The sequence below is a fragment of the Ochotona princeps genome, chromosome 6 (genome assembly GCF_030435755.1).
Source record: "Ochotona princeps isolate mOchPri1 chromosome 6, mOchPri1.hap1, whole genome shotgun sequence".
Classification (NCBI taxonomy): Eukaryota; Metazoa; Chordata; class Mammalia; order Lagomorpha; family Ochotonidae; genus Ochotona; species Ochotona princeps.
In genome coordinates this window covers 5,693,195-5,718,287 of record NC_080837.1, presented here as the reverse complement: position 1 = coordinate 5,718,287, position 25,093 = coordinate 5,693,195, and the positions used below count along the sequence as shown (strand labels likewise).

Below are 25,093 nucleotides of genomic sequence, written 5' to 3'. Positions count from 1 at the left end.
CCACTTCCGATCCAGCTCTCTGCTTGTGTCCTGGGAAACGAGCAGAGGATGGATCAAGTCCTTAGGTCCCTCCACCTACATGGGAAACCACAAAGGAGCTCTGGCTTCAGATCGCGCTCAGCTCTGACTGCTGTGGCCCTCTGGGGAGTGAACCAGCAGATGGAAGATCGCTCTATGCGTCTCTCCTCTCTGTAACTGCATTTCCAATAAAAGTTAAATCAATCTTTTTTAAAAAAAACAAAACTCTTAGAGTACAGGTTTGCATCATTCGAAGCAAGGATTTCTTTTTCAATTTTTTTGTAACTTAACTGAGAGATGGAGAAGCCTCCTGCCTGTCCACTGCTCAGGTGTCCAGGAGCTAGGACTCAATCTGGGTCCCTCTCGAGCCCTCACCTGCCGCCTCCCAACAGCAGTGCACCTAGGTTCAAGCTACGAGATGTGGGCATCCCCGCTGGTGGCTTAGGATTCCCATACCTGATGTTCACACGGGGACCCCCAGAGAAAGAGGAACAAACAAACGGAAGGTGGAGAGGGAGTTTGCTTTTTTAAAAACACATGCATACCTCTTGTATTATTTCTGGGCTTGCAGTAGATGCTTAACAAGAGTCCAGAAATAATATTACGTAACAGACTACCCCATCCCCCAAAAAATCTTGGTGGGATTTTAAAAAGCAAACCTTTCCTGGCACTTCTATCTGTGCCCATGACCTCTGAGGGCTGCGACCCTCTCTCCTTTATCCCCACAGCCCTGATGTTGAGTGTAGTTCATGACATCAAGAAATGACTGAAGAAATCATTTTAAAACAAACAACCTCTGTAGCATTTGGTCCAGCAGGTTAAGATGCTGGTTAAGATACTGACAATCCCACACTGGAGGACCTGCCAGCCTGGAGTCCCAGCTGCACCCTTGCTTCCCTGCAACGCACATCAGAGGCTGGGATTGACTTCTAGCTGCTGGCTTCAGACTGACCCAGTCAACAGTCTGTTCAGACAAGGCCAGTCAGGAAGCCAGCGCCTGGCTTAATGACAGGGGCCAGCACCATGGCATATTACACTAAGCCTCTGCCTGCAGTGCCAGCATCCCATACAGGTGCCAATTCGTATCCCAGCCACTCCACTTCCTATCCAGCTCCCTGCTAATGTGCCTGGGAAAGCAGCTGAGGATGGTTTGAGTGCTTGGGACCCTGAACCCACTTGGGGGACCTGGAAGAAGCTCCTGGCTCCTAACGTTACAAGCCATTTGAGGAGTGAAGCAGCGGACAAAGATGTTGCTTCGTCTCTCCTTCTCTCTGCCTTTCCAATAAAAAAATAAACCTTAAAAAAAGTTCCAGGAAAAAAGGAGTGTTGATGCAATATTGGTAAGAAATAGGGTCATTTCTCCATCCACCCCATGTATCGTATGGACAGTGTAGAATTCAACGAAGGGGGAGTTCTTCCTCCTTTTGCCACAGAATGTCCGTTTGATGCCATGCAGCACCCCCCGACAGAGTTGACCATACCCATAGCCTCCTCACCTACAGGGGTACTTCAGAAAGTTCACGAAAATGGAGCAAAAGAGAAGCTTACTTTGCTGTAAAAAAAATGAAATCCATGCATAGCTTGCTCGTAATACACATAGATGACTCCTGCGAACTCAAGTGCATGGATTTCCAATTTTTCTTACACCATAATGACCGTATCTTTTAATTCCAATTCCATGAACTCTCCTCATACCTTCATTGACATCACATAATACAAAAGATTATCCTGGGACTGGATGTTATGGCAGAAAAGATTAAACTGCTGCTGGAGAAACCAGCAATCCTACCTCGGAGGGTCCCAGCTGGAGTCCCAGCCCCTCCTCTCTGATCCAGCTCCCTGCTGATGCACCTGGGAGGCAGCCAGAGATGGTCCAGGGCCTTGAGTCCCCATGCAGGAGACCTGGGTGGAATTCTTGGCCCTCCTTTAGCAGTTGCAACCACTTGGGGAATGAACCAGCAGATAGGCGATTTCTCACTCTCTCTTTCACTATGCTTCTCAAGTAAATAAGTAAGAATTCATGGCAAGGTTGCTCTAGAGATCTGCAGGCTTTGAAAAGTGTAATCTCACTTAAGATTTGCTTGACCGAGGGTACTGAGTTAGCAAGAGGAGGTGGAACAGCCGCCGCAGGCCCAAGTTCATTGGTGGTGGTGATACCCCCCCCCCCCCAGAATCATAGCTGTTAGAGTTCCCCAGAAGTTCTGTGGAATTCTGGAAGGGAAGTGATGTTATCATGGGATTGGGGTTGCCATCTTGCTGCCTATGTCAGGCAAGGAGCCAGAGAGTCCCAGCAGGGTCACAAGGTGTGTCAACTTAGCAGGTGTTGGTTGGGGGAACATGGGGAAGCTCAAAACCAGGAAAAAAAAAAAGAGAGAGAAAAACTAGGGAGAATGGGCCCCCGATCGCTTTTCAGATCGCTGACTGAGGTGTGGGTACTTGGTATTTCCTGTGCTTCGTGTGAATGGTAGCCATGGACAGACCAAGCATATGTAAGTGAAGGAGAGCGGGTGGCAGGAAATTAGAGGGGGCCCACGGGAGGCCAGGTGCACCCAGAAAGGGAGGCCTTGTGGGTTCGCTCATTTAGTAGACTCACAGCTAAGAAGTAGACACCAAGGGCCCAGTGCAATAGCCTAGTGACTAAGTCCTCGCCTTGCAACCGCCAGGGTCCCCCACTTGGGCACCAGTTCATGTCCCAGCTGTTCCACTTCCCATCCAGCTCCCTACTTGTGGCCTGGGAAAGCAGTCAAGGACAGTCCAAAGCCTTGGGACCCTGCCCCCACGTGAGAGACCCAGAAGAAGCTCCTGGCTCCTGGCTTTGGTTAGGTTCATCAGCTTTGGCCATTGAATCATTGGACAGAAGATCTTCCTCTCTGTCTCTCCTCCTCTCTGTATATCTGACTTTGCAATAAAAAAAAATAAAATTAAAATAAATCTTTAAAAGAAAAAAAATGTAGGAGAAATCCCATGTTCATGGACTCAAGTGATCAGCAGTTAAAATACCCACACTACCCACAGCAATCAACAGAGTCAATGTAATTTCTGTCTGAATTCCAGTGATATTTTGCACATAAATAGATAGCAAAAAGAATCCTAAAGTTCATATAGAGCCATAATTGACCCCCAAATAGCTACAGCAAGAAAACAAAGCTGGAGGCATCTTTTTTCCTGACTTCAGACCATATTATAGTGTTACTGTGATCAGAACAGTATGGTACTGTCACAAGAATAGACTCTTGGACACCAGAACAGAACAGTGAGGCCAAAAATAAACCCATGCTTCTGGGGTCAACTAATCTTTGACAGACGTGTCAGGAATCCACAGACAAAAGGATGTGCTTCAATGAATGACCTCAGGAGAACTGAACCCATATCTTAGGCCATACATAAGAATCTATTTGAAAGGGATTGAACGTAAAAACTGCTAGAAGAAAACCCAACATAAAAGCTCCTTAACTGCAATCTTGACAGTGACACTCTGATACACACACACACAAAAAAAAAAAAACAAGTGAACGCAAACACACACACATGGAAACTCCACCAAAGCTTCTGCACATCACAGCAACCAAGCAGCCTATCAGGAACTCATTCAACTAAAATGCCCATTTAAAACTGGGCACCAACCTTGACAGGCATCATCCCCCAGGAGACATACAAATGGCCTACAGGTGTATAAAAAGGCACCCAACAGCGTCAGTCACCAGGCAAATGCAGTAACATGGCATGCCTGTTGGGAAGCTGTCTCCGCCCGTCTCACGCTGCTGTCATAGACTCCCGCATACTGCCTAACTTCTCACGAGCAGACATGCACTGGGCTCACGGTTCTAGAAGCTGAGAAGTCCAGACACACAGCCCCAGCACCTGGCGAGGGTCTTCGTGCCGTGGCATCCGCTGGTGGAGGACAGGACAAGAACTTAGGGCAAGAGATGCCACACCTGCTTTTGATAACAAACTCGTTCCCACAGTAAGTGCATTATTAACCCACCCTGTCTTCGTGCCCGCGTCACCTCTTCACGGCTCCGCGTCTCTGAACCCGCACTGGGGATCAACTCTTCAATACATAGTCACGTTCGAACCACAGCCCATAGACGGACTGCTCAACTCCCATCTTGTCCAGCAATCCCACTTCCAAAGGAAGTAAAACCATGATCACATTCTCATCCCCCTTGCATCATTGTTCAGAATAGCCAAGATATGGAAGGAACTCAGCGTTACCCAGAAGAATGGGTAAAGAAAATGTGGCACAAGGGTCCATAAAATAAATCTTTAAAAATAAATAAATAAATATGTTTTAAAATATTTGTTGATTTTTATTGGAAAGTCAGATATACAGAGGGGAGGAGAGGCAGAGAGGAAGATCTTCCATCTGATGTTTCACTCCCCAAATGGCCACAACGGCCAGAGTGAGCCAATCCAAAGCCAGGAGCCTCTTCCAGATCTCCCACGCGGGTGCAGGGCCGTCCTCCACTGCTTTGCCAGGCCACAAGCAGGGAGCTGGATGGGAAGTGGGGCTGCCAGGAATATAACCAGAGCCCATATGTGATCCCAGTATATGGAAGATGAGGACTTTAGCTATTAGGCTATCGCACCAGGACCAATCATGTTTTATTTTAAAAAAGACATTCCTGCCTCTATATACCCTTATCACTCCCCATTTAAGGTAAAGGAAATTCTGGGCCCAGTGCAATGGCTCAGTGGCTAAATCCTCACCTTGCATGTGCCAGGGTGCCGATTCATGTCCCAGCTGCTCCACTTCCTGTCTAGCTCCCAGCTTGTGGCCTGGGAAAGCAGTAGAAGACAGCCCACGTGGGAGACCCAGAAGAAGCTCCTGGCTCCTGACTTCGGATGGGCTCAGCTCCAGCCATTGTGGCCACCTGGGGAGTTAAATGGTGGATGGAAGATCTTTCTCCCTGTAAAACCTACCTTTCCAATATAAATAAATAAGTAAAAAAGAAGGAAATTCTGCCATCTGCAACACGACTCATAAACCTTGGCAATACTGTGCTAAGTGAAATAAGCCAGGCACATGATCCCATGATACACATGGAATCCAAGAAACGGCTGAACTCACAGCGACAGACAACAAGGCTGAGTCATGGCACAGCATGTCATGAAGCCACCTGTGACACTGGGATCCCATGTGGGCACCAGTCCATGCCCCAGCTGCCTCATCTCCAATCCAGCTGCCTGCTGATGTGTATGGAAAGGCAGCGGAGCATGGCCCAAGTAATTGGACCCTTGCCAATATGTGGCAGACCCAGATGGAGCCCCTGGCTGCTAGCTATGGCTGCTATGGCCATCTGAGCCAACCAACACATGATCAATATCTTTCTCTCTCCCTCTGTAGCCCTTTCAAACAGGTAAGTAATCCGTCTTTTAAAAAATAGAGAAAAAGCTGAACAAGTACCAGAGCATCACAACCTGGTGACTAAGGGAGGTTAAGAATGCATTCTGTTTGACTGAAATTTGCAATGTAAGAATAGGTTCTAGCATTCCCCATCACCACCACCCAAGAAAAACAGATGTGTGAGGTTATGGATCAACTAGTTTGATTGTCGTGATTATTTCGCAAGGGATACCTCCTCCGAATGTCACGTCTCAATTCCCCGGAGTATACAGTTTATATTTGTCAGTCATACTTCAGACAAGGTTTCTTTGGGGATCTCTCAACTGACCCACTGGACTCACAACCCCAACCATAAAGAAAATTGCAGGTTCCATGGTCTGACCATGGAGTGCTTGTGTCAGAGCTGGGCCTGCTCAGTGGCTTAGACGAAGCAGTGGACAGCATATCCGGTACACAGGGAGGATATGGCAGTACACTGAGGCCTGCAGAGGACACCTGGTACCAGAACAGAGGACAGAACTCATTTATTCATTGTGCTTGGAGTGCCTAGATTGGCAGTAATTCAGAACTGTTGAACTACTGAAACCTCTTAAGCAGGACCCCCGAAGCATGTCCCACATTGAGACCCCAGGGTGGTTGGGAGGCTGGGTGTGGCTTCTGTCTTTATCTCTCCCCTTCCCCCAGATAAGGAAGGAAAAAAGAGAATGTGGAAACAGTGTTCTTACCCATTACCTCAAGCTCTTAACCCTTTGCGCCCTAATCAAGTATGCAAAGATCCTCAAAAATCAAATAGCAAAAAAAAAGCTAACTAGATGAAAAACCCCCCAAAAGCTTGATTTTTAACAAAAGCTTAACAATACTGGCAGTTTTTCATAATGCACATTCTCCATGAATTTCCTTGCATCAATTTCAATAAAATTGTATCACACACACACACACACACACACACCCCACAGCAGCCAAGCTTTGCATTTCTATCGCCTTTAGGCATGTCTGCCTTTGAAAATGTGTGGCTTGTCACGTGTCAGAACCCGCAGCTCAGGCTGCTCACGGAAGCTGCTCACGGCGCATCGGAATAAGATTTCATCTCCTCTTTGCACATCCTGCTGAACACGCTGCCCGCACTCACACCTGCTTCTTCCCGGGAGTCTGCTCTGCACCCAGTCCATGACACTTGTAAAACAACAACAAACTTCTGGGCCCAGCAATGTGGCATGGCAGGAAAAGCCGCTCCCTGCGATGCTGGCATCCCGTGAGTGCTGGTTCAAGTCCAGGCTGCTCCATTTCTGATCTGGCTCCCTTACGAATAGACCTGGGAAAGCAGCAGAGGATGCCCCAAGAACCTGGGCCCCTGCCACACGTGGGAGACCCGGATGAAGCTCCTGGCTTTGGCCTGGCCCAGCCCTGGCCATGGTAGCCATCTGGGGAAGCAGCCCAATGCATGGAAGATCTATCTGTCCCTCTCTGCGTGTATCTCTGACTTTCAAGTAAATAAGTACATCTTTTAAAACCACAACAAACTTCTCATCCCGTTGGAAGATAACAGGATAGCACCTCATTACATTGCAAAATGAGTAAGGAAAGAGGGGAGTTGAACATTTCCACTTCCTTCTTATATAAAGGTGTACCTAGGCTACTTAAATCATTGGGGAGGGAACATTTGTCTTCACAGAAGCTGATTAATGAATAAGAAGCAAGAACATTACAATGCCACCATTCTGCAACACCCAAGTAAATGCATGGATGCTTCTCTAGAGCTAAGGACTCTGCACATTATAAAAAGAAGGAACGGGTGAGGCACCATGCAATGGCTGGATTGGCTAACTCTCTGCCTTGCAAGTGCCAGGATCCCATACGGACACCAGTACATGTCCCAGCTCCTCCACTTCCCATCCAGCTCCCTGCTTGTGGCCTGGGAAAGCAGTCGAGGACGGCCCAAAGCCTTGGGACCCTGCACCCATGTGGGAGACCGGAAGAAGCTCCTGGCTTTGGATTGGCTCAGGTCCAGCTGTTGCAGCCATTTGGGGAGTGAACCAGCGGACGAAAAGACCTTTCCGTCTCCCTCTCTATAAACTTGCCTTTCCAATAAAAATAAATACTTTTTTAAACAGAGGGAATAGGCAGTTATTGTGAGGGAACTTCTTAAAAGCCTGCAGAATCTGGAATGCAAAGATAAATTCGTTTTACTGCAAAAATATAACTTGAAATCCATGCTGGTTTTTTTTTTTTGGTTATACCCATCTTCTATGAACTTTTCTATGTATCCTTTTGCGTATCTCCTAGCAGTCCTTAGGACACCACCTATCTAAATCTTGTCAATCAATATACCAATCACTTGAACTGAACTCTGCTTAGTCTACAGTTGGAATGTGCAGGAGACAAAAGGGATGAGGGACGAAGGACCACATTCAACGCCACCAACAGGAAGCAGTTCCCTCGATCCAGAGCCTGAGGAACTTTGAGGGGAATGACCCAGTTTTCCCAATGAACTGCATGGAGAAAACAGCAGGAAGCCAGCGATCACCTGAGAACCCCAGGAATCAGCCCTCAAATCCGGGGACCTCGTCGGGCTCCTGTTCAAGAAACCCCGGCTGTTCCACTTCTGACCCAGCTCCCTCTGATTGCCCTGAGAAAGCAAAGATGGTCCAAGTGGTTGGGCCCCCATCACTCTCATGGGATGCCTGCATCCCTGTGGGGGACCAGAAGCAGCTCCTGACCTCGCCTGCCTCTGCCCTGACCGCTGTAGCCATTGAGGGAGTGAACCAATGGATGGAAGCTTGCTCACTCTCTCCCTTCCTCTCAGGAATTCTTGCTGTTGTGGTTTTTTTTAAAGATTTATTTATTCTATTGGAAAGTTGTATACACAGAGAGGAAGATCTTCCATCCATTGATTCACTCCCCAAAGTAGTCACAACGGCCGGAGCTGAGCTGATCCAAAGCAGGGAGCCAGGAGCCTCCTTTGGGTCTCCATGCGGGTGCAGGGTCCCAAGGTTTTGGGCCATCCTCGACTCCTTCCCAGGCCACAAGCAGGGAGTTGGAATGGGAAGCGGGGCCATTGGGATTAGAACCGGAGCCCATATGGGTTCCCGGCACATGCAAGGCGAGGACTTTAACCACTAGGCTATCGCACCAGGCCCCCTCTCAGGAATTCTTTCAGATAAGTTTAAAAAAAAAATCTTAAAAAAAATCATTTTTGTGCAAAAAAAATTGAAATCCAAATGCAGTTTGTTCACACGACACATTTTCCATGAACTTCCCAAATTTCCCTCATCATAGTACAGGAGTTCATGTCTATTATTTATAAATCTAGGTGTGGAGTCTTATTCCCTTTCCTAGGAATAGGCAGAAAGTTTGGTCTTTCTGTGTTGTAAACCTGCCAGCCCAGACAGATCAGAAAGTCTGTGAAAGTCAGGACTTTACCATTGCACCTGCCACCGCAGTGCCTCCTGCAGTATGAGAATGTCCCATTGGGAAGCCAGCCGCTTCAGTGTTCCCCTGGCCTTCAAGCAGGGAAACCTCAACCCTAACTCCACTGTCAGCCTATCTCAGCTGCTCCACTTCCCATCCAGCTCCCTGCTTGTGGCCTGGGAAAGCAGTTGAGGACGACCCAAAGCCTTGGGACCCTGCACCCCTGTGGGAGAGTCAGAAGAGGCTCCTGGCTCCTGGCTTCCAATTGGCTCACTCTGGCCGTTGTGGCCAGCTGGAGAGTGAACCAGTGGATGGAAGATCTTTTTCTCTGTCTCTCCTTCCCTCTGTAAATCTGCCTTCACAATAAATATTTTTTAAAAACATGAGGAAATCTGATGGACAGGAAAAGGCAAAGAGATAGACAGGAGAAAACTTGTACCCAGAGACCCTGTGGTATTGTCCCTGGCCTGTGCCCCGTGCCTTTTTCTCCCGCTACAAATATCCATTCTGGAAAAGCTTGGCGACTCCCTCTTGAGGCCCTTCTCGTTTTATTGCATTTGTAAAGGTTTATTTGAAATTCAGAATTAAGAGACATTTTTCATCCACTAGCTCCCTTCCCAGATGGTCATGATAGCCAGCACTGGGCAAGGCTGCAGCCAGAAACCAGGAGCTTCTTCCAGGTCTCCCATGTGGGCGCAGGAGCCCAAGCATCGGACCATCTGCTGCTGCTTTCCCAGGCCATTAGCAAGGAGCTGGCTGCACTGGAAGTGGAGCAGCCTGGACTTAAACTGGCGCGCACATGGGATGCTGGCACTGGGGCACTCCACCTGCCACAGGACAATACCCACCCAGCTCTCCATCTCCTCTTTGCCAGCTATTCTGAGTTCAGATTTGCCTGGGACTTCTTCAAGAGCTTTAACCTTGAGCTCTCTCTCTCTCTCATGACACAGAGGTTGAAGGAGCTTTCTCCCTTGGCTGATGGACCAGCCTGGTGGTCTCACGCCCCGGGAGTGAGCTTCCCTTGCCCGTGAGGCCACAGCCCTCTCAGGCTCCCACTAGTTCATCTGCCGCTGTGGCGGAGGCTGAGAGGCTGAGGAGAGCCGAGCAGGAGATGCGCTCGGCGCAGAAGGCAGGTTCCACAAAGGAACGCCCCTTGGAGGCCCCTCCCGGATCACCTGTTCCACTTCACCCGCAGCCAAGTCCGTGTTTTTGTCCGCGTTCTTTTAGGCAAGTTCTGTCTCCAGAACTTTCAGATTGTTCTGACTCCAATAGCATTGGTGGATAGAAAAAGAAAGTATCCTGTCTAGTCCAAATTTTTTAAGGAAATCATATATTGTGACATTCAAATGCTTTGGCATACACTCAGATTCATCAGATTACACAAATTGACAAAAACAAAAAAATAAAATTCAACACTTACTGTGTGCCAGGCACTTAGTGTCAGACACGTATTGTCCATTGGTTGGTTCCTTTATGATCCACATTTGCACACAAAGATCTTCAAAAAGTTTGTGGAAAATACATATTGTGAAATAACTATGCATGGATTTAAAGAAAATTACTTAAACATCAGCGAGAGAGAAGTGGATGAAAGAATCGCCATCAGCCGGTTCACTGCCTGGTGGCCACAGTGGCTGGGACTGGGGCCAACGCTTGGAATCAGCAACTCCATCCAGGTCTGCCCCACGGGGCAGAGATCCAAGTACCTGAACCATCACCAGCTGCCTCCCAGGGTGTGCCTTAGCAGGAAGCTGGGATACAGGGCTGGAACCAAGAACTGAATCCAGGCCCCCTCATGCGGGGTGATACAGATACCCTAAACTGTCATATGAACCTCTAGGCTAATGCTGCCCCAGCGTAGCTGCTTCTGCCATTTTCCACAATGCTTTAGATGCTGAGTTGGTGCAGGCGGGGGTGGGGGACAGGGGGAGTGGTTCATACAGGTTTGGTGGAAAGGACTTCTGTGGGTGAGAAATCAGGAAACCCGAGTCCAACTTGACTCTCCGTCTCTGTGTCACACAGAGGAGTCACTTGTCCCCCTAATCCCTAACAAGGAGGGATGCCCCCTTGTTGGCCCTTGGTAGGGTAACAGCAGGACTGGATTGGGCATTGCATGAAGGAGCTCCAGGGAAGCAAGTTCCAAGAACCTGCATTTTCAGATGAGCCCCGGAAAGTAACCAAAGGCCTGTTTTTGTCTGCAGGGTGCCCTACGTGCATGGCTGTGTCCCTGTGTTTCTTATGGAACCCAAGCTTGGAGATGCTGACGGCACACTTCGGCACAGCTGAGCCCCACTAGACACCCAGAAGACCCATGGCTCTGGTCGGCTCCTTCAACATGACCCACCCCCAGTGAGTTACCCCATCCTCAGGGAGCAGAAAGGCCCTAAATAACGTCCTGCTGGCATAGGCAGCCACCGGAGGAACTGCCAAGTTCCCTGGAAAATAGATTTCAGAGAAGTTCATGCAGGTGTGATGAGCTTTGAAATCTAGGTGTATTAGGGGTCTGCTGAATGAGAAATACCTATTATGAAAAAATGATTCACTTCCCCCTCCACCCAGCATGGACTTTGTGAGGGCTCCTCACCCATGTCCTTGGGGCAGGCAACCTTTTGAATGCAAACCTCACAACCAGACGAACAGGTGTGCAAGCTGTACACAAGGGAGGACCTGGGCCCAGTACCTGCTTTGGGTTACTGATCCCAGTGTTCCTGCTAATGCCCACCCTGGCAGGCAGCCAGGTTCCTGGCACCCACAGGGGAGACCCACGGGGAGTCCCTAGCTCCTGGCTTCAGTGGGACTCAGCCCTGGCTGTCGTGTACATTTAGGGAGTAAGCCAGTACATGGGAACTTTATCTCTCCGTCTCTCCATGTCTCTGTACTTCTCAAATATAAAATACGTAAATATATACAAATCTATTTGTAAGTTTGGGTTCCAGCTACTCCACTTCCAATCCAAAATGTCTATCGTTGGAGGTGAAGGCTCAAACACTTGGGTCCTGGTCACCCATGTGGGAAACTCCAACTAAACCGTGGGCTCCTGGCTTCGGCCTACCCCAGCCCTGGCTGTCGCACCTGTCTGGTGACAGAACTCAAAAGACCACAGATCTATCTTGATCACCTATCACTCTTGCTGCCTCTGTGTCTTTTCAATAGATTCAGAAAAAAAGAAGCAAAACAAACCAACAAATCCTCTGTCTTCTCACCACCCACTATCTCACGGCCTCCTGCCGTGCTAATTCCCTTTTGAATGTCTCCTTGTTTGGCCAGAAGCGCCAGACCCAGCCCCGCCCCCCGCCCCCCCCCCCCCAGCTTACGCCCTGGGAAGTGAAGGCAGAGTGACCAGTGGGGCACAGGTATTTGGTGGGGCAGCGGGCGAGTACTCAGTGTTCCCATCCTTCCTTAGCGGTCAACAGTGACTGCCCGCCTCACGTTTGTGACTGTCTTTGCAACTGTTGTTCCCCAAATTGCCAGTTTTCCTGTAGCAGGTTGAGAGGTGGCACTGCCCCTGGCTGGGATACCTCATGGTGTGGTGCCAGCTTGGGCACTGTTTATTGGCAAGGCTCCGGGCAAGCCCAACAGTCACCCAGAGGAAGCTCCCCGTTTCCCTCCGTGGATCAGGTTTAAATGAGGAGGGAGTGTTGTCCAGAGACCCCAGCAGGACCCGTCTGCGCCAATATACAGGGAAGCCAGGCGTGGGAACACTCCCGGACCTTTATAAAATCCAAGGTGACAATGTTAAAAACAGAGGCCAGTCCAGGACATGGGTGGTGCCACAGAGGCTGTGTGCTATCTGCCGGGGTTCTGTCGGCTGGCAGCTCCCTTCCGCATCTTGCTCTCCCCCAGGCACCTGTCCCGGAAACTCCTACATTCAGATCTGGGCAACTGCCACTCCTCAGCCCGTGAAGGACAAGGCCAGGCACAGTCCCTGCCCTCTCCCTGGCCACATTCCCCTCCCCCAGCGGCCAGGGAGATGATTCCGCCCTGTGCCTCTCTCCCATCCCCCCAGGCCTGCCCTAGGAGGAGGAATCTCCGAGGTTGAGATCATCTCCCAGCACGTGGACGAGGAGACCAAGAGTATGGCACCGGTGCACTTGGTGAACTTTGCTGATCGGGACTTGCCCCTGGCTGCCATCGACCTCTCCACGGCCGGCTCGCAGCTCCTGTCAAACCTGGATGAAGATTACCAAAGAGAAGGGTAGGTGCTGCCTGCTGGGGGTGGGGAGGGGCGGCCAGCAGTGCAGGCTCCCGAGTCCTGGGTCACCCCCTAGGTTCCCCCCAGCAGCCCCCACTTCAAGGGGTGGTGGAGGCAGCAGTGTCGGCAGCAAAGAGGAGAGATGTTAGGAAGCAGAGACTGATAGTTCCCATCGGGGGGCGCCCAGGCCCTTTCTTTCCTGCGGGATCCTGTCAGGACCGGCCAGTCTTCCCCCTTCCCCTTATAGGGAGGACCACACTGAAGGAGCCTTAACACCTCCCTGCCCAGCTTACAGGGTCGGATGCTCACTCTTCACGGCCCCACCGTTGCCACAAACCACTCATTATCCACCAGAAGCCCAGGTCTGAGAAGGGCAGGGCCAGGCCCCCAGGGTCACGTGCAAGTGACTCCTACCCCATGGCCCTTACATACATGATCATAACAGCTGGTAAGACCTTAAGAGCCCATGCGAAGCAACATTTCCCTCCCAGATCTCTGTGAGCGGTTCATATTGTGTGGCTGCTCTAAGCTAAGGGTGAGGGTGGCAGGTTTCTAGGGGTCGCCTTAGCTACAGCTGCATTGCCAAGCGTGGCATGGCTCTCTGCACTTTCCTGGCTAAGTCACCCAACAGGTACCAAACCGGACACCTTCATGGCACCCCAGGGGCTGTCTCTGAAAATGGCACTTCCTCCCGAATTATCAAGTCAGCAGAACATAGACAGGAAAGGCCAGGTGAACAGACAGGAGGTACCCAAGGGTAGACCTAGCCAGGGCTACTGTCAGCATCCAGCCGGCTCGAAGGCTGGGCTCAGGTCAGCTCCATGTACTCACAACCTGTGCAGCATCCAGGGCCTTGTGCTCCCAAGGCCTCAGCATTTGGCCTACTCCCAACCCCCCCCCCCCCCCCCCCCCCGCCGCCCTACACATTTCCACCTGGCCTTGCAAAATTACATCGCACCGGGTGACTCACTGTGACACTGCCCTCTGGTGGTCATTTGCGGTAGTGTGGCCTCCTATCATGTTCAAGCTGCCCCCCCCCCCCCGCCAAGGGTTCATTCCTTACTGGCCCCAGTCCCTGTCAAGTTCAAGGCAAGTGGTGGGAAAACGTGCAGAGAAGCAGGGACACTTCTCCGAGGATTCTGGTTTGGAGCAGTGTGCCTCATATGTGCCATGGGTGTGACACCATGGGTGTACCCAGCCTTCTGGGTGCACCTTGATGTGGGTGTACACCAGCACCCAGATGCACTGATGTTTCCCTGCTAACCTGAGAGAGACAGCCGAGGGAAACCTTGCTGTTATTCTTTCTGCCTCTGAGGTGGGCCTCCACAGTGTCAGGATGCTCCCCGTAGGTGAGGACACAAGGGAAGGGCCCTGGCAGACCTTGGCTTAGGATTAAATCCCCAGGAATGCCCAGGGAGTGGGTGACACTGAAGCAACCCCAGGAAGGGACTTGCCTAGGCTGCTGGAACTCCCAGTTGGGGACCCCTTGGCAGCCTGAGGCCTTCCCAGAGCCAGAGAGGGGAGACTGCAGCCTGGAGCCAGGGAGAAGGACATCAAGCAAGCAGGTGCTGGGGGGATGGCGGGGGAGGAGCTTGGCTGCCTGCCGACTTGGGGTCAGGGGAAGTTCCCTGGACTCCCAGCCTGGCCTTTCCAGCGGGAGCATGTGGCAACCCGGAGGGGCTCCTCCCAGCAGCTCTGAGCCTAAAGTCCCCAGGACATTGCGTCTTTCCACCACCCTGGGTGGTGCTGCTGGAGGGCAGGGGGGCTAGGTACCCCCACACCATGAAAAGCTCACTCAGCACAACCTCTCCCCGGCCACCACCACCTCCCCTTGACCCCAGGGTTTTAAAGGATCCTAGAGTCTGGGACGGGGCAGAGTGGGGACAGCATTGATGCTGTATGCCCAGAGAGGCAAGGATGGAGCCAGAATCCACGCCAGCACCCTTGGGCTTGCCTCCCATGTCACAGACACACCAGTCTCTCCCACGTGTGACACATCCGTGTACCATATCATGGCTGCGACAGTAGGTAACATGGCAACACATGTGCTCCCCTGCTAGACCACCCTGCCAAATGCCCATTTCAGTGGGATTTAAGAAAAAGTTAAAAATTGTGGGAGAGGGGTGGGCGTATAGTACCTAAAGCCCTACCCCGATGCAGGGATCCCATACGGGCATCAGTTGCCCTGCTGGCAACTCCCCTTCCAATCCACCTCCCTGCTCATGGCCTGGGAAAAGCAGTAGAAGAGTTTGGGTCCTGGCACCCATATGGGAGACTCGCATGAAGCTCCCAACTCCTGGCTTCAGCCTGGCCCCACCGTGGCCCATTGCAGCTCTCTGGGGGAATGAACCAGCAGATGGAAGAGCTCTTTGCTTCTCATTCTGTGCAGCTCTTTCAAATAGGTTGTTAAGTGGCAAAATACATGAGAAAATAAACCGTGAAAAATATACCTTAGGAAAAGCAATGCCTGGTTTAGAAGAAACTTGTCTGCCCCCATGTAAACTTGATTCTGCCTTCCACAAACTGTTAAAGGACCCTCGTACACACACCGCAGGAAAGCTGGCACCTCAGCTCCATCCTTTAAGTGCACAGGAGTGGCATCGAGGGCATTTGTGGTGTCACATGGCTGCCTGCAACACCCACCTGCAGAACCCCGTTTACCCAGTAAAACTCAGCTCTGTCCCCCTCTCCATGCACTCCTGTGCTCCCGACACACACACACACACACACACACACACACACACACACACACACGCACCATGGCAGGTGTAAGCATTTCTCACACCCTGGGCCTGAGATGGTGGATGTCTCCATGCCACACGGTCCCTAACGGATCCTTACACTGTCCTGTGGCCAGCACCTGCCCCTGACCACCACTCGGGGGTCCCCTGTGCCTCCCACATTCTCTAGGTCCTCCTGTTTCTGCCTTGGACAACAGCAAAGTGAGTGAAAGATAGCAAGCAAGTTCTTCCCTCTGCTGCTTCACCTCCCCTGTGTTCATGATATCCAGGCAAAGCCAGGGGCCCTGGAACTCCTTCTGGGCCTCCCAAATGAGAGGCAGGGACCCGAGAACTGAGCCATCGCCTGCCCCCCTAAGGGTGTTCCATAGCGGAAAAGCAAGATTAAGCTGAGGGTCAAACCGAAATGCCCACTCCTTTTGTGAGAGAGCCTTCCAACACCTTTCAGGAATGGGACTTCCTCTATTTATGATTTAAACGTCGGGTTCTCAGCGTCTGTCCTCGGCCATTTTCATGCTTCTCAATTCTGCCTTCCGTGGGGTTTCATCGATTCCCACCCATCCTGTGGTCTCACTTCAAGGTTAGCGTCTTTGAGCCCCATCCAGCCCCGTCACCCTCCACGTGCCCGCGGGTGTAGCCAGGGTGCCCAGCCTGGCCGCCGTCACCCAGCATGGCCCCCCAACATGAAGCCGGCCCCGGCACCCAGGCCTCGCCAACCACTTTGAGCCCGGGCCGCCGAGCACGGATCGAGGAGACGGGGAGAAGGGGACCAAGGCCAGCCGCCATGATGTCCCTGTCCTGGCCGCTACTGCTGCCTCCGCCCCACACACACCTCTCCTCAGGGTTCCCGGAGACTCCGAAGCCCAGACCCATCCCCTCTCTCCGTCCACGTGGCAACAAGTCTCCCCACGCCTATCCGGCACCTCCTTCCTCCCTCACGTCTGCCAGGCCGCCATGGCCGCCCACCCATCCCTTCCAAGAACAGCAAAGAGCTTTCCGCCAACCCAGCCTCTCTTTCCTCATGCCCTAGTGGCTAGGATCGGGTCACCTGACGGGAATACGGGACACGCCATTGGACAAACGGGCTGCCCGTCAACCGCCTCATTTCCCAAAATGCACTGCGGGGCGCTGGCCGGGGCGGGGCCGGGCGGCCATGGAGGCGCTTCATGGCGCTCCCGCCTTGGGGGGCGTCCAGTCCGCATCCACAGCCAGCACTCCATCCGCACCTCCGCCAGCCTTCCCAGTTGCTGGCCTGGGAACCACCCGCTTTCCAGATGATCTCTACCAAGGGCCGCATCACCTGGAGGCCCTCATCCCCGTGCCATTTGAGCTGGGCCGGCCGTCCCCGAGGCCGTGTTGGTCACAGGAGGACATGAGAGTGTCTCAGCTGAGTCTTCCTGAAGGGCCAGTGTCCCAAGTCCGGGCAGGTGGCCATTGCGCCCAGACCTGGGGGCCACGGGGGGCGCCGAGAGAAGGCCGAGGCAGGGGATACCTAACAGGCCACAACAGCCCCAGTGACCCTAATGGCTTCCCAGACTGTCCGGGCCGAGGGACCCCCGCCTCCAGGCCCAGCTCCCCGCACCCTCGCCTACCTGCACCCGTGCACCCAGGGGCGACAGCCGGCTCTGCTCCTCGCCGAGTGTGCCTCCAGGGCGGGGCCGGGGGCTCCTGCAACTGGAGGGGGTGTTGACCGAGCCAGGGAATGAATGGATAAGGGAGGGAGGGGAGGGGAGGGGCTGCAGAAGGGAAGGAAGCCGCTGCTTGGGATGTGGGGAGCCGGAAGCTGGACCCCGACCCGCTGAGGGGGAGCCCCCGCCGGGGTGGGGGGTTGGGAGGGGTGCAGACTGCACGCCCCCCACCCAAGCAAAGCCAGCAGCAGCCTTGCCTCGGGCATCCCCGCTTCCCCTTAGTGGAAAGCAAGGGGTGTCCTGGGCTAACCGGTGAGGGCCCCCTCCCTGGCCGTGGGGTAGGGGGATTCGAGTGCCAGATTTCACTGATGCGTCCACAGTCAACCCCCAGCTGAACCCTGCTCTTATTTCAGTGGGTTTAGAATTCACAGTGCTCCAACCAGGGAGTCACAGTGTGCCTCCTGCCCCCCCACCAAAAATATATATATATATTTTTACTAGAAAGCACAGATTAGACCTTTGGACTATAGCCCAAAGACTTTATACCCATTAGGAAGACAATAAAATGCACACATAAGATGATTTCTCTCGTAACCTTAGGTGGCCAAGACCACTTCACTCGAGGCACCAAGGGTGCTGCCCGGAGTGACCGCTAGACGGCGGCAGAGCGCCGCTGGCCACGGTGGGCGGGGCAGGGGACTGGAGTCCCGGTAACCCGGGAAGGCAATGGGGACGCTCCACGATCTATGGGGGCACCTAGGTACTAGGCCTTGGCCCGCCAGACTCGTGGCCACTGACCCTGGTCAGCCTGCAGAGCACCACCCTCCCCAGTCAGGCTGGGCGCTGACAGAGCTGGGAGCCACTCCCTGGCCACGGTGCCCTGGGTACCCCTGTGCGTGGTGTGTGGTGGCCAGGCGGGCTCTCCTGTCCTCAGAGGGCGAGGGTGGGGTGAGCACAGATAGGCGTGGCTTGCCAGGCACAATCCCAGCTCCTGCCTCGTGGGCCACGTTCCTTCCGGGAATGACATTTGCCAGGAGGCGGGGAGATCTAAGATCCTGGGGCATGCAAATGGTAGGCTCTGATGACCTCAGCTGGACACAGCCCTCCTGTGGGCACAGCAAGCTGGGCTCCTTTTGCTCTGAGGCTGATGACCCTGCGGTCCTGGGAAGGGCTGGCAGAACCTCCCCGCTGCCCCAATCAGCCTAACCCTTCTGGCCACGACTGTTTTTATCGCTGGGAGGGAGCCCCAGGGGGCCTGCCTTCCAGGAACATTATCAAGGTCAACAACACGATTTCTGGCTGGAGAAGCCGGGTTTTTATATTTGCTTTTTAGCAAGATCTAGGAGTTTACTTGCCCCAGACAATCAGCATCTCCTGTGAATTTTGTTTGTACAAGTGCAAAAAGAGGAGAGAGAGAAAGCTTCCACCCACTGGCTCACTCCCCAAACGTCTGCAATGGCCGGGACTGGACACGGCCAAAGACAGGAGCTGGGAATTCTATCCGGGTCTCCCGCTTGCACAGCAAGGACTTGCGCCACCACCTGCTGCCTCCCAGGGCCGGCATCAGCAGGAAGCTGGCATCAGACACTGGCGCTGGAGACTGCCCAGGTGCTCTGTGAACCAGCAACTTAACGACCAAAGTCCCAAGCTGATCACTGAATTACCCCTTTCTGTCCGTTGTTTCATGAAGTGCCCCTAAACGATGTCGGGGCCCACGATAACTAGATGCAGAATGGAATACACGTTGGCACTCCCCCCCGCCCCCGAGACGACCAAGCCAAGCACCCAGACCAACAGGCATAGTTGATATGGATGGCAAGCCACGTGTCCTGAAGTTCCTGGGAATTGATTGTTTTAACGCTTTGCACCTTCACAGCAAGCCTGCACAGGCCGAAGCCTCCATTTCAGGGACTAGGAACCTAGGGTGTCAAGGACTTAACTGCGGAGTTATGATGGGGATGGACGGGGGAGAGACAGACACACACACACACACACCATGGCAACAGAGGATAGAGGGTTTGCCTTTTAAGTGTGTTTCCATAAACTAGATTGGACTCTGACTTTTTAACCCAACACCTTCGAAGACAAAACAGAAGCACAACCGGCGCCCAGCCTGCCCTCCCGCCCCCGCGGCCTCTCTCCCAGGCAGCTTAGCACACAACCATGTCCACCTGCCCACCAAGGCCACCTGCTCCTCAGGGTGGACATCGGGGCGCACCTCTGCTTGCGGCTCCGGGGTCAGCACTGCCCGCGGCGTCCTCCCCCTGCCAACACACCTGTGTCCTCCTGCCCAGCCAGCCGCTCCGGGGGAGAGCCGGTGTGCGGAGCGCTGACACTGCCCCGTGTCCTCGCGAGCTCCCAGGGACATGGTTCTCAGGCTTACCTGGGTCACTGGCGCTTGCTGCAACTTGCCGCCAGCCTGACAGGCAGGCAGCTGAAGTGGCCTGGTGTGTCTGTCGGTGGCCTGGGCGCTGGGGCTTGGGGGCTCCCCCCGGTTATGCTGGGTGGAGCTGCAGCTGAGGAACGCTGCCCCGGAAGATGCGGGTCTTCCTGCCCCCCGGATCCCATCATTCCCTGCGTGGACTTCAATTGCATCCACCTGGGCTCTCACAGGACATTATATAGAGCAGCAGATTGTGGAGACAGGAGTCAGCTGGGGCCAAGGCCGCGAGGTGCAGGCTGGGAGGTGGGGAGTGGGGGTGGGGTAGGCAAAACCTATGGCAGCATTGGCCGCACCTGCCCAGGGTCTGGCAATCTGAAAGCTCCCCGCCTGGCTTCCTGAAGGGGAAGCCTTCCCTGCTCTGGCGAGGTTCTGCCCTGGAGGACCCTTGCCTGCAGAATACCCCAAACTGTCCCTGCCTGCTGGACACTCAGCCAGGCCAGGAGGGCACTCCCCCAGATAGCCCTGCGTGCTTTATCCCCCCCTTATTGCCACGCCCTTACTGCCTTAGTTGAAATGTCAGCTCAGACCAGTGTTTGGGGTGACAATTAAGACAAAGACTCCACTTGGGGTGTCTGCATAACCCCCCATAACCGAAGGGCCTGGTCCAAGTTCCAGCTGTACTTCTGATTGCAGCGTCCTGTTAATGTGCGCCCTTGGTGGGGGCAGCAGCTAAGTCCTCAGTGGGAGACCCCAGAGGGAGCCCCGGCTTTGGGTCTGGATCCAGGCCCGGCTGGTGCTGGCATTTGGGAAGTGAACCAGTACATGGAAGATCTCAGTGTGTCTGGGTCCACCCATCTTTCAAGAGTTATTTTTTTTAATTGTAAATACAGATTTACAGAGAAGAGACACAGAAAGATCTTCCATCCCACTGGTTCACTCCCTAAATAGCTGTAGTGGCTGGAGCAGAGCTGATTTAAAGCCAGGAGCTTCTTCTGGGTCTCCCACGCAGGTGCAGTGTCCCAAGGCCTTGGATCATCCTCCACTCCAAGCAGGGAGCTGGATGGGAAGTAGAGCAGTCGGGACATGAACTGACATCCATATGGGATCCTGGCTCATCCATTAAGCCAGATTTAGCCATTAAGCCATCATACTGGGCCCTGTCCACCCATCTTTCAAATCCATGTTTTAAATTCAAAGAATGAATCCATGGTGACTGTCAGCCCCCCTCCTTCACCATCCCCCAGGCCCTCGTGGACTCCTCCAGCACCTGCCAAAACTGGCCTTCCTCTCTCTAGGGGGCCAGCTCCCACAGCTTGTGTCTGTCCTGCAGTCTGTCACTCCCACAGGTATCTAGATAGAACCTTACAGAAAAGACGAGAACAAGCCCAGCTTCCTGCCGGGTACCCTGAACAGTCATAAGCTTTACCCTGCCCACTCTCCCCGCCCCCCTATGGCTGGGTCATGAAGAACTCCCCACCCCACCTCCAGCAATGCAGCTGCCACTCTCAGGCCAGTGGCACCGTGGACTCACCAGGTGGACCCTGTCATCTCCTCCCAGCTGGATTGGACAGGAGGTGATGGCTGAGAATTAGTGTCACTGGGTTTTTGTTGTTTTGTTTAAGATTGATTTATTTACTGAAAGGCAAATTTAGAGAGAGGTTGAGAAACCGAAAGAGAGATGGTGTGCTAAGCAGACAAGTTCCTCCTACTCACTGAATCACTCCCCCAAATGCCTGCAATGGCCGTGCTTAAGCTGAGCTTGAGGACAAAGCCAGGAGCCAGAACATTCCACCCAGGCCTCCACGGTGGAGGGCAGGAGTCCACTCCCCTGGAGTCAGCACCTGTCGCCTCCCAGGGCCTAGGGTTCGCAGAAGCTGGAATCAGGAGCCAGGGCTAGGAAAAGCAGTCCAGGCACCTCCCACTGGGAGATGCTGGAGCTGCCCAGCTCAGCCCGCCTCTCCCGGCTTGTGTCCCCGCAGGTCTAACTGGCTGAAGCCGTGCTGTGGGAAGCGAGCAGCCACGTGGCAGGTATTTTTGCTCAGTGCGAGTCTCAACAGTTTCCTGGTAGCCTGTGTAATATTGGTGGTGATTCTCCTGACCCTGGAACTGCTAATAGATGTAAAGCTTCTCCACTGTGAGTAGCCAGAGAGAATATGTCATGTACACCTGCGTCCACCAGGGGGCCCCCTCCCACAACCCACCACCTGGTCCCAGGGCTTCAAAGGGGACCACCTTCTGCCCGGCACCCCTCTGTACCCAAGGGAGGGTCTCTTGAGCTGGGCCCCGCCTAACATTCCACCACCAGGGACTTGATGAGACAGTAAAAAAAAGAAAAAAAAGGCTGGGGGCTCCTGTATGCATCACACACACACACACACACACACACTTTTGTTAGTATTTGGAATTTTCCGTAGCTTAATGGAGCTGTGTCCTATTGGGACCACCACCAGTAACACTTAGATTCCTGGTGTGGTCATTCCTCCCGGACAAGCAAATTGAGATGCGGCAGTGGGGAGGGGAGGGGATGGGGCAGGTTAAGAGGCTGGCACTGGGAACTGGAATGTGGGACCACAGGAGCCATTGAACCCCCTCCAGAAGAGGGGGCCCAGCAAGCCCCACCCCAGTGGCTTCTGTCTGGTGGTCCTCACTGGGTTTTATGCAGCTGATGCTTCCTTAAGTGTCTTCACACTCCACCTGTATTCTATTAAACCATGCTACAATCACCCCTCCCGCCAGCCCTGCTGGCCCCGCTGCTTTTTTGCTCTGCTTGAGAAAGGCAGGGCTGAGGGGGCAGGTTGCAGCTGGGGTGGGTGGGGATCTTCGGTGGGGGGGGGGGTCAGTGAAATAGAGAACTAGCCAATGCTGGAATTTTTTTCTTAATATGAAATCTCCAGGAGATTGGCTTTGGTAGGAGATCCAATAGCAACTCATAAAAGGCATGTTAAATCCCATAAAAATGCACAACCAGAGATTTATGGCTCTGTGTCCATGCAAGCCATTTTTTTTAAAGCCCAAGAATTCACTGGAGAAATAATGGAGAGACTTTTGTGTTTTTTTGTTTGTATTTGAGTCACTCAGGGCTTCAGCTTCTTGGTTCCCACTGGTGTCCCTGTGACCCGGGACTGGAAAGAATCTGCCGCACCTCGGGGCTTGGTCGAAGGGGTGCACTGGCCCAAGGCCAGGGGACCCCGCGTCCCCCACCCGCACCTGGGATTGCACACCCTGGGCTGCCCTTCCAGTCTGGACAGTGTTCCCAGGGGGCTCGCAGGGTGCCAGGCAGGCAGGCAGGCTGCTGAGAATGTCACAGCAATTCTGTCCTCGCCACCCCTGCCTGGGTCCTTGCAATCTCTCTTCCCCACCTGTCCTGCATCCTGGGTTCCAGCCACCCTGCTCCAGGCCTTACCAGCGGAGATGTCCCTGGCTGGGACTTTCGGGAAAGGGGCACTAGCTGAAGGTGAGGCAGGCGGGACCCACAGCCAGCACCTTCTCCCGCCCACCGCTGCCGTTCATCCCTGAACCTTCTGGGGCAGCGGGAGAGGCCGTCTGGGCTGCTGGCTCCCCATCTCCTTTCCCACCCCCTGCCCCCACCCCAGCTCTCCCAGCTGTGCCACGCAGGATGCAACATTCCTCCCCACCCCTATACCAGTTCCTGGGCCCCTGGGCAGCTGCCCTAAGTGGTTGGCTGTGGCTCTCTGACCCGAATGCTGCCACCTCTGAATGTCCCCGGGAACCGGCTCTGCCAGCTGGCGGCCCCTCCAATGGGCCCTTCCTGTGTTGCAGTTTCCAGCGCCTTCCAGTTCGCGGGCGTCATTCACTGGATCAGCCTCATCATCCTGTCCGTGTTCTTGTCCGAGGTGGGTGACAACTCTGGCCCCTCCAACCCCCAGTACCAGGGAAAGCCAGGTTTCCTGCCTGGTGGCAGGCCCTGAGGCCACACAGCAGGGAAGCGGGTGTGACACAGGGCGCTGAGCTCCACAAGGGAACAGGGCCTCCTGTTGAGATCAAGCTGGACTTGATCCTGTGGGAACAGGAATGTCTCCCGGGCAACACCAGCTCCTCCTAAGGGAGCCAGGGACTGGTCCAATGCGCAGGCCACCAGCCCACCCCGCTGTGTGTAGGTCAGCAGGCTTGAGGGGAAGGCAGAGGTGATGTGAAGATGCCCACGGAGTTCAGGCTCACAGGGACACGCACAGGTGTTGTGGGAAATGGAATATGCCGTTACTCCAATTCTGGTCTTCCCTTTATGAGGTAGGGGGTGGAGCCCTAATTGCATATGCAAAAAGGAAGCAGCATTGGGGCGGGGCTTCAGCACAAGTGATGTCAGGGTGTCTTGCACAGTGAGTGGGACTGAGCCGGGGCAGCAGGGGTGCCCAGCCTGCAGCCACAGGCAGTGTGCGCAGAACAGGGCTTGGAGGTGAATTTTTGTGGCGTGAGCCGAAACCCAAGCAGTCCCAGAAACCCCTTGTAACACATCAGGGGAGAGCTGGGCTTTGTGGCCATGCTGCTGAGTGTGGCCAGGGGTGAGGTGGACAGGGCAGCCGGCCTCCCACCCACGCCCAGCACATCTCTGTGCACACCTTGGCTCCTGCAGTCCAGGGCTTGGGGGCCTGAGGCTCTGGAGCTGAGCAGCAGCTGCTCCCCGCCCCCCACCCTGTCCACCAGGTCCCACGGACACCCAGGCTGTGGCCAGATGTCTCTCTATGCAGACCTTAGGGAATGTGCTGTGTGTGTGACTGCCAACAAAAATGTTTAGTCAGTTGCTGAGGCTCTTACCCCTCCACGCCCTAGACTTGGTTTTTATGATCATTGGGCCAGATTTATGACCCCATGTTAATTCAGGATCCCTTCCTGTCGCCACCAGAGACAAACCACTTGACTTGAGACACCCTGGAGTTGGAGGGCTTCCCACCGGCTAGGTGGTGGGAGCTAGACAGCAGAGAGGAGTGGGCTCCCTGACCCTGGGGCCTAGCGGTGGAGTGACAAGGAGACCTGGCTCCCCAGAGTGTCACCTGGCATGAGGGCTTCTGTGGCTTCACCAGAAAGTTGGCCCCACTGACCCCAGAGGGCCTGAGAAGCGTAGGAGGCAGTCCTGCTATCCATGGTGACAGGGACGCCACTCACAGGAAGGCTCAGGTCCCAGTGTCCTGTGTTTGCTTCTGAAAATGTCAACAGGTTCTTCTAGAACCATCCACACCCCTAAGGGTCAGCAGCCCAGGATGACCCACACAGTCATGGCCAATGCCGGGTTCAGCACCCTGTGCTGCCAGGTTAGGAGAGGACCAGGGACTGACCCTAGGCCCAGGGACTGGCAACAGTAAATGTCACTCGCTTGTTCTGAACTGCTGTTTTTGGTTCATAGCTTGGGGGTGTGGCTGTGGG

At 53.8% G+C, this 25,093-nt stretch overlaps 2 protein-coding genes across 2 annotated transcripts in view; one reads left to right on the top strand and one right to left on the bottom strand.

Moving 5' to 3' along the window:
- NRG4 (neuregulin 4) overlaps positions 1 to 17,423 on the bottom strand; it is a 163,383-nt gene extending 145,960 nt beyond the window's left edge. The window contains exon 1 of the mRNA XM_012929654.2: positions 17,296 to 17,423. The gene's annotated coding sequence lies outside the window, so the exon portion shown is untranslated. The remainder of the gene's footprint in view (positions 1 to 17,295) is intronic.
- TMEM266 (transmembrane protein 266) overlaps positions 1 to 25,093 on the top strand; it is a 94,228-nt gene that overhangs the window by 42,906 nt on the left and 26,229 nt on the right. The window contains exons 2-5 of the mRNA XM_058665505.1: positions 10,975 to 11,122; positions 12,780 to 12,968; positions 21,694 to 21,848; positions 23,495 to 23,568. Of these exons, the coding sequence (XP_058521488.1) occupies positions 11,085 to 11,122; positions 12,780 to 12,968; positions 21,694 to 21,848; positions 23,495 to 23,568 (456 nt within the window). The 5' untranslated portion in view covers positions 10,975 to 11,084. The remainder of the gene's footprint in view (positions 1 to 10,974; positions 11,123 to 12,779; positions 12,969 to 21,693; positions 21,849 to 23,494; positions 23,569 to 25,093) is intronic.